Source organism: Simochromis diagramma, unplaced genomic scaffold (assembly GCF_900408965.1).
Source record: "Simochromis diagramma unplaced genomic scaffold, fSimDia1.1 OVJJ01000802.1, whole genome shotgun sequence".
Lineage (NCBI taxonomy): Eukaryota > Metazoa > Chordata > Actinopteri > Cichliformes > Cichlidae > Simochromis > Simochromis diagramma.
The window spans coordinates 2770645-2789838 of NW_024387492.1; the positions used below are offsets into that span (position 1 = coordinate 2770645).

The following is a 19194-nucleotide window of genomic DNA, read 5'->3' on the forward strand; positions in this document are numbered from 1 at the left end:
CTCTCTCTGTGTCTCTCTATTTCTCATATATATATATATATATATATATATATATATATATATATATATATATATATATATATATATATGTAGTGTGTGTGTGTGTGTGTGTGTTTGTGTGTGCGCTCGCTAGCGCGTGTGTGTGTGTATTTTATCGTTCATTGTTTTGTTTAAACGGTAGGAACAATATTTTTTGACTATATAGACGATCTTTGTCCTGGAGTAACCGCATTGGCCAATAACACCATTGAGGGGCGGGGATTTCCGGCAGTCTCGTGTCTTCATGGTTCATAGTGGGCGTTGAATAGCGTCTTCTTCTTCAGCTCATACTTCACGATAACGTTACCCAAGTTAAGCTACGTCAAACCGGGAAATTTATAGGTTTAGCCGGTCGACGAAGATGACGGAAAGTGCTACGAGTAAGCTGCTAAACGGGGACATTTGTCACCGGACCTCGAATGGTAAAAAGGCCAGTAAAAATGGCTTCGTGAAGGATCACTCTCTGTTTGAACAGCCACAGAAGTATCGCCGCCCCAGAGACAAGGTAAGGCCCAACCGTCAACTGCTAGGGCACATCCATATACAAACAGCTCTTCAGCATAGTTTGAATTAATCCTGTTAGTGTTAGCCTGTGAGCCGTTCGTTTGTATTACTTCTGTTTGTACTGTGACCACATACTCCTGTGAGGGAGTGTGTTTCCACAGCAGGCATATGAGTGTGAGTAGCTGCCATATGACTGTGACCTCACGAGTTAGCTGCTATGTCAATGAAATTAGCCAAGACTGAAGTCTGGGCAGTTGGTTCACGTCTTTATTAGTATTGTTATTATTTCATATTCCGTACGTTTGTTTTACGCTGTCTCCTTCAGCGCCATTCAGCATAGAAAAAAAACTGTAAACCACCGTTAGATTCCTCTTCTTTTGGACATTACTGCTGGTATTTTCCCTCATTTCTAACTTTTATATTTTCAAATTATTCAACTTTATTCAATAAATATTTATAATGTATTTCAGTGGGGAGAATGTTCAAATCTTCTTTCAACTTACTCATCTTTCATCTCTAACTACTTCCACATACGTTGACCTACAGACACAAAGTTTGAATGGTGTCTGTGGTGTTCAAAGTTTGAGTTTAATGCTTTTTTTTTCACCCGTTTCAGAGTTTATAATGGGTGTCTATGGAATGTTGGCAATTACAGTGACAAAAGCCAAATGCCAGAGTGGCATAGATCAAAAGATGCATCTTAAAATCTTCTCTTTCAACTGCTGCTGTGTCCACAGAGTTTGGTCTACAGTTATCAACCAATGTATCTTTCAAAACTAACACATGTAAACTTTTTAAACTGTGGATGCAAGTGAAGGGAGTAACTTCTAACCAACCCAAAGACTCCACTTTTTAACTTGCTCCTGTGGCCACATTTATGACAGCAGGAGCATAACAAACACACTGTTGTGTGTCTGTAGTGGATTCTCCCCACATTTCAGTGATTTAAAGAATATGAACTTTCAATATTCATTCAGATGTTTTGTGATTCTAAATTTCTTTTGGTATTGGTCAGCTTTTTCTCATCTCAATTTTAAAGATGTTCAGCTACTTTCCAATTTTGAAACCACTTCTGTGTGAACTTTAGCTCTTAACTGTTCTACATTTTAGCCTTCAGGTGAATGATTCGGCCTATTTCAGCTCATTCAATATGACATTACATTTCAGCTCAAAACATTCAGCTATCAGCATTCACACTGCAGTTTCTTCAGGAAATGCATTCTCTGGTGATCTCATACAGTCTACACTTTTAGGCCTAATACTATAAACCTCAAGCTAGCTGTTTAAGTTAAAATTAACTTGTACTTGTACTTTTTATTTTTAAAATAAGCATTTCTCTTTAACATATTCCAATCTAGAAAGTCACTACTGTGATTCTACCTTGTATTGGGTTTTACTGTGCTGTATAGGCTACATATACTTATGCTGTCAAGGGGAGCATGACACCTGATCAGGCCTGACTGCAGTGGAGACTTTTTTTCTGTAACTTTACACTCTGTTGTTTTTCACCTCTTGCGTGTATATTGCACCTGTGCCAGGTGAAATCAGACAGGCCTTTGTTTACGCTGACCCCAGTATGAGACGACTGAGGTCCTGCGGAGTTATTACCACAGAAACTTATCAGTATCCTGGGAGAGAAGGACACCACTACTTTCACATGACACTTGAGCAGGAGATGAATGTCTTCAGGCTGTGAAGGGTGGGGTCCTTCCCTTTCATTCCCAAGGCAGGAATGAAACCCACAAAAAGAAAAGAAAAGAACTCTTTTTGAAAGTGTGGTGTTTTTTGGGGGGGTTGGTTTGGGTTTTTTGTTTGTTTGTTTGTTTGTTTTGTTTGGTTTTTTTGTGGTAGTGGACGGCAGACGCCTTGTTTGTTGTTTTTAGCTTGTTTAAATTAAACACAGAAGGGAGATAGCATTAATCCAACAGCATTCAGAATGCTGATTTCAACACTAATGCATTTACATAACTAGATCCAGATTTTGTGGCTATATTAACAGCTTAATCCTTAAAGATATATATAGACGCTTGTTTTAACATCGTCAAAGTTGCAAATAATGAAATGAATGTATGTGGCGGTAAAGGCTGTGAACCAAAAGATCAGTTTAGAAAAGTTTCTTTTTCCTACTCTTGCCTCTGTGTGAGTCACTGGTAGCGAATATGCTCATCTTAGGGACACGAGGCTGACTGCTGCCCTACCCACCTGCTCCTCAAACCTTCAGTTTATGAGGGCGGGGCCTGTAATGAGCTGGTTTAAGGCAAAAAGTAAAAGCTAATGGAGTCCCAAAAAAAAAAAAAGAAACCTGGAGCTAGAAATGCGCACATCAGGACCTCTTTAATTTTATTTGGCAATGTCAAACTGGGTGATTGGCCTTGGTCATTGTTATACATGGTATTTACACTTAAACTGGAATTGCTGTAAATGGTGAAAAAGCGTTCTCCTGTGCCTGCTTTGATTGGGCACTCTGCTTGCTGTTGATAAGGCCTTGAATTTGTTGTTGCTTCCTGGTGAGACCTGTGTTTGATGGAGGAATAGGGCTGTTAATGATTTCTCTCTTTTAGCAGCACTGTTTTGTTTTGTTTTTTAAACTGTTTCCTTCAGTCAGCTAGTTGAAATGAGTGTTCCCTGTCGATCGAGTGCAGTATTTAACACATTTTACAGTAAAGACTGGATTTCAGTGACGGATCAATAATCACGTATGACAAGTTTATCGAAAAATGTTTGGAAGAAGGATTTGAGCTTGCAGAGTGAAAGATCCTTTCAGCTGACAATTAGACATAATTTGTTGTGTCTGATGTGAACCGTACACCAAGAGCTGCTCTTATTATGTATACAGTGTAATATGATCTGCTGAACTGCAGAGGAAGCATGAGACAGAGCAAACATAAAGGGTTGTTTTTTGGCTGTTCCTCTGGGTGCAGTTTCAGTGATGCTCGTCTATAAACAAATGGGACCTCTGGTGTATTTTTTATTTTATTTTATTTTTAAACGGAGTAAATCTGAAGCCAGGCAAACTACATCTAGTCTTGTTGGCTGCCATCGGTATGCAACAGTCTGTTTGAACAGTGCACTTGAACAGGACTGTTTTGTGCTCACTGCTTTCAGAAAACATGGCTGCCCGAGTGCTATTCTCTCAGTGCTGTTTCAGTGAACTTTTACCTGTGTGTTTGGGTTTAGTTACACACCTTGTGCACACACATGCACGCTTCTCTCCTGGTCAAGCTCAAAGGTGTTTCTCGGAGAGGCATGACTGGTCATATGCGATATGGCTGCTAAGCTGCAGGGCAGAGCAATGTAATGAGTAACTGCCCTCATCGGTTTACTGTTACCAAAAAAATCAAATAGCCAAGCTTTTTTATTATTATTTTTTTCAACGTTGTGCTGCTCCACCAATCTATGACCACATTTATATCACCTCGCAATCCAAGATCAATATAACTATTCATAAAGCTCAGTGACTCAGAGCCCTAGAGGGAATGGGCTGGGGGGGGGGCTGCAGTGACACAGGAATGCCTCAGTGTCCACGAATATATGTGCTTATTGTGTAACTTTTAGCTTTCTGACAGTGTTTGCAAGACAAACTCAAACTCCAGCTTAAACTGGAGTGACCGCTGTGTTTTGGAGTTCTTGTATAGTAGTAGTAAGCGAACAGATCTGGCGAGATGCGGAAGTGGTCTTAAATCTATATCTCACACTCAGATTGGCTGGTTGAATCTGCACAAAGATGTTTAAATTTCACTTGTTAATTGAAATTGAGATTCTAACCTTTCTGTTTTGTTTTTTGTTGACTTCCAGAACCAAAATGTCCCCCATAATTCCAGCTTGTACAAGAAACCATTTGTGGAATCCTTCGAGGAGACTCCTCTATGGGTTGCTGTGCTCACCTACATGGGCTACGGTATCCTCACCATCTTTGGCTACCTCAGAGACTTCCTTAGACACTGGGACATTGAAAAGTGCCATGTGGCCCGTGAGAGAGACGAGCAGAAGGTAATGAAGTGTATACTGAAGTTTTTCACATACAAGACAAATTCAGGGGACAAATTCCAAACAAGACAAAATAATCTAGTCGTCCTACTTTTATTGCAACATGTTTTATGTTTGAATTTTGGATATTTGATGTCCGAAAAGAGTTGGTGTTCATGTTATGTTGTTTTACATCTGGTTCAGAGATTGCTCCTAATTTAAATGTCAAGATTATGTTAGAAATCGTCTGCACTTTCTCGCTTTCTTTCTGCAGGATTTTGTCCCCCTCTATCAGGATTTTGAAAACTTTTACACCAGGAATTTGTACATGCGGATCCGAGACAACTGGAACCGCCCTATCTGCAGTGTTCCTGGTGCCAAGGTGGACTTGGTAGAGAGAGTAACTCACGACTACAACTGGACGTTTGAGTAAGTCGCTTGTTTTTTGTGTTGTTTTTGTGGTTCTTTGTCTCCATGTGTTTATTTTGAATAGAGGTGTTTCACACGAAGGTCATTACTCCCCCTCAGAGGTGTGTGTGTGTGTGTGTGTGTGTCTGTTCCATTAACATGCACTTTAAGTCACTGACCTTGCAGTTCTGATAATGAGAGTGACGTAGTCTCTCTGAGGTGTGTATTTCTGTGTCACTGATTTACACTCACAGTTTACTGACCTTGTGTTTCTGATAGTGAGTGATGCAAGGCATGATTCACGTGGTTATGTTGAAACCACTGCTTTCTGTCACATGATGTCCTAAGATACACCCTACACAACTCATTACAGTAAAGTATGAAAAAGAAATCATCCCTGAACATGCTGACATCCCAAAGCAAACTGGCAGTCGGTCCTTTAAAGCCTCAAATGTATTTCCCTTACACCTGTAGATTTCCAGAGGTACTATTTAGGAAAATATGATTAGACGATAATGACGAACCAAATTAGATGAGCGAGTTGATCATTTTTATTTCTGTGTTTACTTCAAGGGCGTTCAGAGTGCTTTAGCTCAGTGCCCTAAAAGAGCAGCTTACTTCTGTAAAACTTTAAATACAAACAGATTCCTGTTCTGCCAGGAATCTCTCGGCATACAGTTTTTGTGCTGATGTTAATGCCAGAGGAGGTTTGGAATTCTGTAGTTAATGAGTCTGCAGAGCTTTGGCGACTTTTACCTACCTGGGCGATATAAGATTTTTTTCATATCACGATATGTTCTTTTTCATTTCAGGCGATAACGATATCTATCACGATATAAGCCAAATAACTATATTTGTAAGATTTAAATGTGCCGTTGCTCACAAGTAAAATGTGAAATAATCAGCAGCTTCTTTTGATTGAAATATTTATTTCCCATAATAAGTTCAACAGGGTAGATGTACTTAAGGAACATGAGACTTTTTCAGATAAATAAAGGCAAATATTGCAAACTACACAAAAAGCAGCCGCTAAAGCGTTTAAGTTTCAAAATAGAACAAACGAAACAGACTAAATTGTCAATTCCACTTAGAAACAAAATATTAATTCTAAAAATAAATCTTAGTTTGTTTTACAGAAGAACAGACAAAACTGACTAACTTTTGTCAATATCAAATAAACTGAGAACTAAAAGGAAATTCTCGATCTCTCCTTGTTGTATAGCTGAGCTTTTCAAACAGTTTTAACAGTTACTTTAGTCTGACAAAAGCCGAATGACGGATTAGCGCTTCCAGTCAGAGATTGAGCATGCACCGGTTTATTGTATTTCCAGACTTGCTTTCAGCACAATTTACAGTGAACGCTACTCTGTTTTTTTGTCAGACTTGAAATAGCCGAAATACCTTCACACTACGGAACTTCTCTGGCCTTCCGTTCGACAATCTCTCCGGCGTTGGAACCATCATCTGTTTTCTCTTCGGTAACCTTCGGTCACGCTCGGTTGATTTTTCTCTAGTCAGTCATTTCCTCCATTACCGCTGGCTGCTTCCCAAACAAATACACATGTGCGGCACGTAACAAGTCACGTGACGCTGCGGCTGTGATTGGTTCGGCTCTGCGCTACTTAATTTGGATTGGCTGTTGTTCGTTTTTTTTTTTTTAAAAGAGGACAAGAGAGATGAGGCCTATCGCAATAGTTTAACTTTTCCTCGATAGAAAAGTTAATTTCGCAATACATATCGTTATCGTTCTATCGCCCAGCTCTACCTACGATCCACCGTAACTTTAAAAGGTCCACTGCTTTTTAGCTGAGTTGTTGTGGTTCCTAAATGCTTCCATTTTGCAATAATGCCACTTACAGCTACTCATGAAATGTCTGGGAGGGAAAACTTTCATGAACTGACTTGTTGCAAAGGTGGCATCCTGTCACAGTGCCATGCTGGAATTCAGTGAGCTCTTCAGAATGACTGATTATATCACAAAAGTTTGTGAAGGCAGACTGCAAAGCCAGGTGTGTGTGGCATTTGGCAGTAGGGCTGAAAACAGGTGTGGCCCAGTACTTTTGTTCATAAAGTCCGGCTCTGCTCTAAGTTTCTTTCTGTTAAAGGGGATGTTGTTATTTCTCCCTATTGTAGGTAGCACGAGCTAGCACATGCTACCTACAATAGGGTACAGTAGGGTCTTTATAATGTTAAGTGATCTGTAATTAAAGAGTCGAAAAGTTTATTGACAGCTACTGAATTTAGTTCAGTAGCTGTCAATAAACTGCTCTGCTTATTTTAAAGACTATCATTCTTTAAAAATATTTCTCTGATTAGTATCTATTGTTTTAAAAAATGCAGCATACCTGCCAAATTCTATTGATAACATAATAGTTTGTTGTTCCAATGCGCATGATAACATTGGAAGCTGAAATGTAAACACTAAAAAAGATTTGCATTGCAAAATGAGCAAACAAGGTTAAAGAAACAACTTTTTTTTTTAAACCCAATCTTCTGTCTCTTCCCGTCAGGCATACAGGCAAAGTGGTGAAGGACGTTATCAACATGGGCTCATACAACTACCTCGGCTTCGCTGAGAACACCGGAGCTTGTGCCGATGCTGCTCTCGAGGTCACAAAAATGTATGGAGTGGGAGTGGGCAGCACTCGCTGTGAGATGGGTAAGGGGTGAAATCTTTTGAATGTTGACATTTGGTCTGTGAAATCCTTCTTGTGATTCGTCATCCTTCAAGGATGCTTTTTTTTCCACTATGAGTAAAAGTGGAATTGCCCAGACTCTCCACTTCCACTTAAACCGCTGCTCCACATTTGTTTTCACTTTCAGGATGCATCAGTAGCCACAGCTCAAGTGCTGAAATAATAATCTGTGATGGGAGCTTTGAAATTCAAATCCTTTTACCTTTCAGCACCTAGTATGCTGCTCTCTTTTTCTCTTTTTCTTTACTTTTTTTTGGGGGGGGGGTGTAGCTTAAGGGAAATGGACTGACTTCACCGATATGATAGAAAAGGCAGCGTGACTTAGAGAAAAGTCTGTAATTTAAATATTAGAGGAACCTGAAGAGCTGCTGTGATTTTTCAGGAAACTTGGACATCCACGAGGAAATGGAGCAATTGGTTGCCAGGTTTCTGGGAGTTGAGTCAGCCATGGCCTTTGGCATGGGTTTTGCAACCAATTCCATGAATATTCCTGCTCTCATGGGGAAGGTGAGGAATTTCATTCACTTCCATTGTTACTCAAATGTATTCATCTGAGTCTGTACGTATGTTATCACGTTGATTCCTTTGTGAGTGTTGGTAACAGCAATTTGTGCTGAGGAAACCCACCTCTTCCTGTATAAAGTGAAAATGGGATACTTACTGGATACCAGGCGAAGATCCTGCCCTCCCACAGAGCTACTGCCCAATGTCACTTATAAATGTAAAACTAAATACTTTACAAAGGCCTTGCCAAAACAGTTGGAAAAAAATCACTCCATTCATAATACATCCTGGTCAAACAGGTTTAATTGGGGTCTCTGGGTGTGGGGCCTGAGGTGTTGTGTTGGTGGGAAAACCAAAATGTGTTTGGCACAATCATGCATTCAGATCATAATTCAGATTGCAGAGGCTGCCAGAGGGGACAGGATTAAAAAACAAAACAAAAACAACAAACAAAAACAGGGTATTTTTTTCAGATGGATAGCCACACTTGTAGAGTTCAGGTTGTTCTAAAACCCGTTAGTTTCTGGGAAAGTTTTCAAAACATCTGAGTGTTGGAATTCCTGTTGTTCCAGCCGTGATGCTTTTCTTCTGTAGCTGGTGGGGAGGTAGAAATCTGTGCTGATAGGTCACTGCACCTTGTGAGTCAGAGCATACGTCTTTATGACCATTAATGACAAACGTGGGAAAGGAAACAACATCGAGACTGACATTTAATCAGACTGCTCTGGTCATAAACATTAATAAATTCTTAACCGTGGCTGTCACGTTTCTACTAGCTCACATCCTTGTCCTCATAGTGTGATGTTGTAACGAACTCGGGTTTTCATTGACTAGAGGAACTTTTATTTGACCGTTTGGGCGTGTTGATTTTAAGAGCTGGGCAGGCTGCCATTTTGCTATGTTATGTTTTTGTTTGTTTTTTAAACGGGTTGGTATTGCTTTTAATGATGTCTTTTTTGCTTTCAGTCTGTATGAACTTAACAATTATCGATCCATTTTTTTATCTGTCATATTTAATTCACTCTTCAATGTAATAAAAATTCACATTGGCAGGCATAGTGTGTCAGTTACGCGACTTCTTCTTGTAATATTTGCCTCATGTACTAAAGGCTTACCTTAAGTGTAACCTAAATAACAATAGATCCATCCCTAAACAAGGATGAGCGAAGACAGTTCTTTAAATTCTGAGCTATATACATTTCTGGAGAAATAATGGCGTTCTGCTGTTCTGGCTACTTGGTGAGCTGCTAAAGTTACGTGAAAATGTGTAAACTTTGTCGCTTTCATTTGAAAAATTCATTTCTGTTTGCGGTTGTAGGGTTGCCTCATCCTGAGCGACGAGCTGAATCATACGTCGCTGGTGCTGGGTGCTCGTCTGTCGGGCTCCACGATTCGGGTCTTCAAACACAACAGTGAGTGACTTCCAGTTTTAAACCTCTGACCTGCAAGCAGTTGAGCTGTATTTTGCGTTACACCCAAAGCTTGACATTACACTGGAGACAAAGGATTAGAATGGATCATTCAACTCTATGCAACGATTAACAATAATTCCAGTTAAGTCAAAAGGATGGCAAAGACATTCAGCGTGGGTGTGTGCGTACATTTCAACATGCTGCTTTTATAAAATCCAAACTATTTTTTGGACACTTGCTTACTCACGTCTGCAGTTATACATTGACTGTATTGTTTCCAGTGCTAAATAACACATTATAGGGTGTGGTTATTTTTCGGCTCAGGATAAAAACATGACAGACACACACACACACACACACACACACACACACACACACACACACACACACACACACACACACACACACACAGCTGAGATCATGACGTGTAGTCAGCAGGCAGGAACCAGGCCGTGTGGCTTCTGAGAAAATGCTCTGTGATCATGAAATATTGACAGAGTTGTTCATCCATTTAACACGGGTCTCATATTTCTGTTGGGAAAATGTTAATCCTTAAATTTGCTTGTCTTTTCATTACTTGGCTTTTCTTACTGTCAATGATTTAATGAGTAACCTAAAACAAACATTTATTCACAAACTCCTTTGTGTTGTAGACATGCAAAGCCTTGAGAAGCTACTGAGAGATGCCATCGTGCACGGGCAGCCGAGAACCCACCGACCCTGGAAGAAAATTCTTATTGTGGTGGAGGGCATCTACAGGTGCAGACAGCAGTTTTAGTGGTTTTTCAGCACGATAAAATATTATTCTAAAGCATTACACTTGCCTAAACGAAATAATGTACTGCCTTAACGAATTAGCATAGATTATATGGTGTGTGAGCTGGTAATGTATAGTTAGTCATTTCAACCTCATAAATACTGCAAATCAAATTAATTCTTAATATTTTATGACTATACTACTGTGGTTGGGTGTAAGTTGTTACATGACCATCTGCCACTAGCCAAGGCAGACAGCTGCACCCAAAGAGGTAACAATTAGCCACTTCTGATATCATGACACATAGGTGGTGTTGGCAGATTGGTAGTTTAATATGTTAGCTTCTTCAACCACAGCTTCTTTTTTTGGGTGGTGTGGGACTACCGTGGATATCTGTCCATGTGAGCTGGCTGATCGGTCTTTGAGCAACATAGCAGCTGTCTGTCTGTGGGAACACAACGAATATGACTGCACATTTACTCCGACATCATCCTAGTGCAAAGACAAGTGGAAGACAAAAACAACAAGCACGCATGCTACAAACTTTACCCGAGTCATTTAGACAGCCGTTAGCACATGATTCTCCTTATGGGGACCTGATATGTTTAATATGCTGCTGAGAATATAGCCCAGAAGAAGCGTATAGTATAGCTTTTATTTTGGAAAGAGACATTTTTCTGTAATAACCTCTCTTTTCCAAAGATGAGTGATTTCTCGATCAGATTTATTTTGTTGTTTCAGCAACATTAAATTTAAAAACTGTACTTTTGAGTTAAAATATATATTTATAATTTTAATAAATGATAAATTAAAAAGGCATGAACATTTTTTTTTTTTGTATCACCAAAGTACCGAACCGAACCATGAATTTTGTGTATCGTTGCACCCCTAATTCCTTGTTCTTTGAAGGGATTTACTATAAGGACAATCAATCCTGTTGATCAATATAGTTCTCAGACCAGCTGCCTGAAAGAGTCAGTGCCCTTTACTGATGCAGTGTTAATGGAGTTTCATTTCCACAGGGATTTCTAGAGTTAAACCTTATGTTGCTAAAATAGACTGTACTCTGTTTGAGAGTACAGTCTATCACCTATGCATAAACAGCCCTGCAAGTGTTAGGCATGTACCTTTTAATGTCAACTGCTTTACACAGCAGCCTTCTGGTGCTTTGGTTCAGATTGTGGGTGTTTGTTAATAATGGCTTTAGGTTTGTTGCAGACGTTTAATTTTGTTTCTTTCTTTCTTCTTTTTTTTTCATAATTCTGAAGTATGGAGGGGTCCATCGTACGCCTGCCGGAGGTCATAGCTCTGAAGAAGCGCTACAAGGCCTACCTGTACCTGGACGAGGCTCACAGTATCGGCGCCCTGGGCCCTAATGGCAGGGGAGTGGTGGACTACTTTGGCCTGGATTCCAAAGATGTTGACATCATGATGGGAACATTCACCAAAAGCTTTGGGGCTGCTGGGGGATATATTGGAGGCAAAAAGGTTAGTGAACTGCTGACAGTGTTCAGAAGGCTAAGTCTAGTCTGTGCAATGTGAAGTAGTCAAAGCAATGGTTCTTGGTTATTACAGTATTGAGACACTTACTCATAGTCAATAGCTTGAGTAGTTTCCTAACTCCTAAATTGCTTAATTCAGTGTTGGCCAACAGTGTTTACTGGTAAAGTGGAATTCAGCTTCCTGTTTTACAAGATAGGATCTGATTGAGTGTATGCTTTCATTTTGAGCTAGAAACCACAATTTGAAAAACTCAAGTATGCCATGTTTAAAAAAAAAAAAAAAAAAAATCATGTCCCAACTGTCCTAGTGATACTTTTTTTTCCCCCCCCTCACTTTAATTGCATTCTGTCAGGAGCTGATTGACTATCTGCGCCGCCACTCTCATAGCGCCATGTATGCCACCTCTATGTCCCCTCCTGTGGCCCAGCAGATAATCACCTCTATGAAGATCATCATGGGAGAAGATGGGACCACACTGGGTAGGTGGAAAACTGCTCAAAGCTGTTTGGAATACTGGAAGGGAAGTGTAGACGGTGTTTTTATCCATAAACTGTTTCTGATAACTGCTTATTTATTGTTGTGCAGAAACATTTTGGTGGTCAAATTGCAAATAGAAGTTTTGTTAATTAGCCTGGCAAATCAAATATTAAAGTTGAATCTTTAAAATTTTAATTACAAATGGTTTTTTGTTTGTTTTCCCCCTGCAGTTTTGTTTTGGTTGCAACACTTAAGAAATCACTGAAATTTTAACCTTGTGTTTGTGGTCAGTTTTCCTGCTATTATTTGACATAACCACAAGATGGCAGTATAGACCAGTCATTCAGATATTATTCTGCAGACATATTGGTGGGTTATTGGATGCAAAGTTACTATGGTATTGCTTTTATTTAATTTCTAATCAACTTTGCCAGCTTTTCTACTCCTTCATACGGTCTATATTTTATCACAGCTAAGAGATAACAGCCAGTGTTATTAGCTAACTGGTAAATATTTACCTATACATAAAGGTGTATCAGAGCACTTTATCAAAGTGCATGTGTGTGTGTTACAGCTTTCTGGGTGTGCTGTAAATGCTGCACAGGTACATGCCCATATTATATAAGAAACAATCTGACAGTGTCACATGTGACTGCAGCATGGGGTGCAAAGTTTAGTACAAGACACTTCTGATTTTGATTTCTAAATATGTTTAAAAACTGTTGGCTTACTGATGATGGAGTTTTAGGCTCAGAACTTTATCAGGGACTGAGAAATGCAGTATTTTTTTATTTTTTATTTTTTAAGTATCAGACACATATAGATTAGTTGTCCATGGTACTACGTGTTATAAACATTGAGATTGGAGCGCACTCTGCTGGACAAAGCATGTGATGAGACCAGATTACTACAGGCACTTTTTTTCTGCATTATGTTCTCTTTAAAAATAATGAGAACAAGTCTTGGCTCGAGGAGGGTGGCTATCTGCTGCAACACGTTGAGTTAATAATAAGCTCGCCTACAACGCTGATTCTAAATGAACTCTTCCCAAGCCCAGTTGCATATTTGACAACATGTACACTGATAGCAATATATCTGTGTTGGTCTGAAGTTAGCTGAGAACATTTGGCAAACCAACATATGTTGGTCAGGCTCTGAACTTTGTGTGATTGTGGCTCTTCCATTTGGTTGTTAACGGTTCCTTTCTTTTGTCCAGTTCAGTCCAGGCTGATGGAAGGCTTTATTCTGCCCCTCCCCTCTCCCCCTTTATGGCTTTCAGATGTGTGTTTCTTTGTATATGTTTGTGCTCCTTCACGCTGTGGGTACAAAGCAGCATGGTGCTCGCGACCAGAGGTCTGTGCAGATCAAACTCTGCTGGACTCTCCTACACACACACAAATAGATGATAGGGTCTTGTTTTCTTGCAGGGTGGGACCCCTTTACTCTTCACAGGGCTTGACTGACTTGGAGTTCCAAAACATGCTGATATAAGATGAAATGAAACTCATTAGGCATAGGAATAAACATCTGGTGTTAACCTTTGTTACTGTCTTTCTACAGTGTCATCAGCTTTTCCTGTAAGTTAGTCTGAGAGGAGTAGGCCAGACCAGCTGACCTTGCAGCATTGCAGCAGTAACTATTACGGTTTGATTGGTTGCAGCCCCGTCAGCCCTCGAAATGAAACCCTTTGAAGATCCAGGCGCTGACACAAAGTCACGAGTGACATTTGAGCCGCCTGCGAAACTATTGTTGTTGCTGAAAGCCTGTAAGCTTATATTAATCAAATATATGTAGACAAAGCTTTCATCCGTATATAAGGAGGTTTAAGAATCTTCCATTCTTCTGTGGATACCTTTGGATCCCCTGACTGGAAAAGAAGCATGTGGTTAAGTGTAATGTCAGACTTTGTTGTGTCTCTTAGTGCTCTGAAGCTGCAGTTTCTGCTCCATTTTTGAGCACAGCCAGGCAGATGTGTGTTGCTCTTGGCGCTTTGTGCCATATGGTTATTTGTTGGGTTACGATGCTATCTCTGGAGGCTCAGACAGACTCAGTGAGTGAATCCACAACATGTATCAGGTTGACACATGATTGATGTTGACCTCTTGACCATAAAATATTAGAGTTCTGTTTGACTTCAAAGCTAGTCTTCAAATAACTAGAAGGCTGGAAACAATGTGGCCCTCTTGAGAGTTTTGTACTTTTTTTGTTTGTTTGTTTTTATCAACATGGTTTTGCTGTTAGAACCACAACTGCGTATTTCACTCTGGATCAGTTGTGCTCAAAAGCGAGCTAAATTGAGGAATAAAGACGTCATGAGTGGTGGTGGGAGGGGTCTCTGTAAAGTACACACCGTTTTCTACACTTGGCTGCAGAAAAAGAGCAGATAATGAAATTTTACGAAGCTTACAAGCACCAGTAACCAGAACGGTGTGGTTTAAAGGAGCAGCACACCCTCACAGGTGCTTTCACTCTGGCTGATTAGACGTCTGCTCAGGTTGTCTGGAATGCGTGAGATCACTGAAGTTCATGTACTAATAAAGTGCCATAAAAGTGTAAGTTTTCCTGTTCTGACAGGTGCAATGGGGAGTGAGGGGTGGGGGGGATGCCAATCAGGAACAATTTGTACTGAAGAGGGCTTATCAGGCAGATTTAGTGAAAACACCTGTGTGGTTGCACCACTGATGTGGAGGGGCTTTAATCAAGGCCGGGAGATGTTACTTGGTGAATACTTGAGGTCTCAAATTGCAAAAAAGTTAACTTAATAGAGATTATAATATTTAATTTGACAAAAATGCAAAGAATCAGTTGATACTTCTTCAAGAGGAAGAAATCTCAGGGAGTAAAGAGAGTAAACGGACTCAAAAGATTGACTCAAAATTGTGAATAACTCTTCTGAAGCCCAGTTGGATCTCTGTCTACCTTTTCCAGGTGCTGATCGCCTCCGACAGCTTTCACAGAACACCACCTTCTTCCGCAGAAGACTGCACGAAATGGGCTTTATCATCTATGGCAACGATGACTCCCCCGTTGTACCGTTGATGCTCTACATGCCGGCCAAAATCGGGTGTGTTTTTTATTTTGTTTGTTTAGATTTTTTCGGTGTATAGCTGCACAAGAGCATATGCTCAGTTTTTAATATAACCTTTTACTTAATGAGAACATTAATCGTAGATCCATCGTATGAATAGCAGCACACTGCTCTTTGTCTAAGTTTCCTTTGCTTATCAGCGCCTTCGGTCGGGAGATGCTGAAGAGGAACATCGGTACAGTGGTCGTCGGCTTTCCCGCGACGCCCATCATCGAATCCAGAGCACGCTTCTGTGTATCAGCCGCTCACACCAGAGAGATGCTCGATACAGTAAGTCCCATTTCTAACATTCTCCTTTTACTACTAGCAAAAGCCTTTTACCAGTGTCGACTGATGAAACACAAAAGTTTACTTTTGTTTTCTCCCCCCCCCCCCCTTACTCATACTTACCGCATGGGCTGTTTTTACTCTAAAAGTTAATCGTATCTGTGTGCGCATGGAAGCAGAATTGGTGCAAAACTGAGTTGAAAATATTGTTCACTCTTTTAAAAACAGTTTGAAATGTTGCTTTGTAAAGCACGACCTAAAACCAGAGCTTTGCAAAAGTCACTTCCCTCATTCTAGTGCTGCCACTTCTGATCTGCAGCTTCCAGTAAGTTCTTAAATATCATCAAAGACCTAAAGACAGGGGCACATCTGATCTCTTCTAAGTGGTCTCCTTCACCACTGAAGCCAGTTCAAGAGTTGTTGTTACAGGATAGACTATTTGATTGCTGAAGACTTAATTTTATCCTCAATGTGATTTAAGAGTTTGTTTTGATCCACTGTGGGTGATCATGGATTCCTGCACTTTTAATCAACCAGCCCGCCTGACCGCTGACTGACAGCTTTTTGTGCCTTGCGTTCGAGTCCATGTATGTGTGAGCGTGCCTGTCGAATAATAAATGCTTCCAATATGTCCTTTTATTTTGAAGGAACCTAGAAGGGCCAAGCTGTCTCTAAAGATTACAGCGTGACTCAGGCAGAGACTTTTATTTGAGCTGCTCTGTCTCTCCAAAGACACTTCATTCATCTTACTGGGAAGCTTGTCAACACCATTTGTAATAGTCCGTTTAAACGGCATCAGGCCTGCCTTTGTAGCAGAGCTTCTAGGAGCCGTTTTTTCCGTCTTTGGAAAAGCCAGGCCTCGCAAAGCGTGGAATCAGAAAAAAGGTCAGGAGGAAGGTAAATTGTTTCCAGGTGCCCTGCAGTGTGTTGCAACACTGATACAGTCTCTGGTGGAAAGAAGTGTTCAGTTGTGGTTTATACAGGGAGCCTTCTGTTCACCTCTGCTTTTGGACTCCTCGCCTCCTTCAGCACTCTGACGTGTTAGAAATCAAAGCCAGTCTTATCAGTCTGGCTGAATCCCTTAAGTTTTGGCATGTGTACCGTCTTTTTGTTTTGTTTTTTTACTGTGTGGCTTTCTTCTCTTGTATTTTGGATCGAGATTAACTGCATTCTTCCTGTTGCTTTGTCAGGCATTGGAAGCCATCAGTGAAGTGGGCGACCTCCTGCAGCTGAAATACTCAAGACGTGAGCAGCCTCTTCCCTCGCTTGGGTGGATGTCCGAGGAGAGTCTTCTTCAGGACTGAGCCTCGTCGTCTTCTTCTTGTCACACCGAGCGTGTTTTCCTAACTCACCGGCCCCTCTCTTAGCGTTTCTCGTCTGATATCAGTCTTATGCCCCCACGTATTTTTGTCTGAGCCAGTGTCTGCATTCATGTTATCCATATTTGTTCACATCAAACTCCAGTGGACTCAAAGCCAAAGTCCCAACAGCTTCACCGCGACCAAAATCAGCCACATGCGTCCGTGTCCGTTGTTACAAAGTCCATTCAGAGCCTTCCAGTTTGTCCTAACTTATTGCGACTGCATCTGTCTAACATAAAGTCTTATTCTTGTGCGCACATTGAATGTGTATCTTATTTGTGCAATAACAGCAGCAGCGTGGTGTTTCTTTGTAATTCAAATAACTCAGAGCGAGGTAGAAGAAGCTCTGCCATGACTTCCTGCTCTTGCACTCTTGAAATCTGATCATAGCTCGTGCTATGATGAAGTCGATAGGAAACGATCATATATGTAAATATTATTTATCACAATGTTGGTAATACTGCCTTGGGGTAGCATCCCAAACCTCAGCGAGAGATGCATTATTTCACGGGAATAAGCATGTGTATACTATATGTATTTATCTGCTTTTGTTTTGTTTTAATCCTAATCACTTTTACTTGAACAGAGAGATTATTGGGTTCTTTTACCCAACCAAAGGTTCTAAGTATATGTATAGATATGTTTTCTAGCCTTCCTGTTAAAATGCAAAGCAGATATTCCTAATTAAAACATTTAACAGGGAAAGAATTCCAGAGAGGAAGACAAAGGATTTTTTTTTTTTAACTGCATATTTTCTAGAAATATTTTTCAGCTTTATTTACGGTTTACACCTGCACTCAAAAACTTGAGCCTTGTGTCTTTAACATTTCTATAAGCTAATGAGCTACATGTGATTTCTATCTTGTTTGTTGCTTTCTCACCGGCTGAAATCGTTCTCACTCAAGTGCTTTCATGAGAATCGCCAATCTGAGCACGACAGCACGCTGTATGCATGACGATGTAGGGCTCATCTGATATACAGACAACTTTATTTATTTAACATGTGTTTGTCGGCCGTTAGCGATCTTTTATTTTTTTTATTTGTGGAAACCATTATCTGAGTGGAAAGTGTGTTTCAACTTGACTACATGTCTTAACTTCAGTGCAGCACTACTGACGGGCGTTTTGTGTCCAGATGACGTAGTCACTGAAAACCTGTAAGGTTTGTTTGGTTATAGTCCAAATGTCATTGGGGTTTTCTTTTTGGTTTTTCCCTTCCCCCACTTTATCATTCACCAGATGTTATCATCCTCTGGAATGACATTCCATATCAACCTGCTTTTTGTGTCACATTTGTTTTTTTGACTTTCTGTTTTGGTCCGACATTACTGTGTAAGGTCACCCCAAACATGCGGCTTTACAAGCCACTGTCAAACATTGTTCATCTGAGTGTGTGTTGTTTTTGTGTGTTTATGTTCCATCACTTTATTGATGTGAGCTGCAGTGTCAGTGTAGCCAGTAAGAAACCTGGCCAGCGTCTGGCCAATTCCCGCAAACACTCGATGAAACACAAGTTTAGAGACGTGTGTGTGTTTAATGTTTTGGGCATTTCAGCACAGCATGACTGCTATTTGCTGGTCTTTTAAACTGTACATCCATCATACATTAGTCACTTTTTTTTTTTGGTCTGTATCATTCCAGTACTGTGTTCACAAAAAAAATAGTTTGACTAACAGATTGGTGATGCATTTGCTGTTAACAAGCAATAAAATGTGGAACACTTCATTATGATCTGTATGCACCCTGACATAAAACTCAGTTTCCTGCAGGGCCGTGCAGTATGTTAAGTCTTCACATTTCTGTCCATGGAGGCAAAAAAAATGTAATTGCAAACAGCAACACGGCTGTTTTTCTCAGCCTGGTTTCCCCTCACTGAAACTGCAGGTTTAATGTGCAGAAATGATTCAAATGCAGAGCTGCTTACAATACCTGTAAACTTGCTTGCAGTGACCAGTGGAAACTTATCTGTTGCTTTTGCCTTTTGGAATCGTATTTGGGTTGGAGATAAACCACTTAAAGGAGTTTATAAAGCCATGATGTTTGTTGACCGTGCTGTTGGAAACGGTGCTGCAAAGATTAAATCACTTTCTTTGTATCAACTTCTAGAAAGACGTTGTGTTTATTTACCACAAACACGCACACACACGCAGCCTGCAGGCACAGCTCACGAAGAATACGTTGCAAAGCCTTCTTGCCTTACAAGTCAGCATTC

At 40.4% G+C, this 19194-nt stretch overlaps 1 protein-coding gene across 1 annotated transcript; it reads left to right on the plus strand.

Moving 5' to 3' along the window:
• Positions 1–267: 267 nt before the first annotated feature.
• Positions 268–19081, plus strand: sptlc2b (serine palmitoyltransferase, long chain base subunit 2b). Its single transcript, XM_040017332.1, has 12 exons — positions 268–544; positions 4339–4533; positions 4784–4938; positions 7428–7576; positions 7996–8120; positions 9436–9529; positions 10183–10288; positions 11555–11774; positions 12142–12268; positions 15195–15330; positions 15495–15624; positions 16812–19081. Exons 1-12 carry the CDS (start codon positions 401–403, stop codon positions 16923–16925), a joined length of 1695 nt encoding a protein of 564 aa, XP_039873266.1. The 5' UTR covers positions 268–400; the 3' UTR covers positions 16926–19081.
• The last annotated feature ends 113 nt before the right edge of the window (positions 19082–19194 follow it).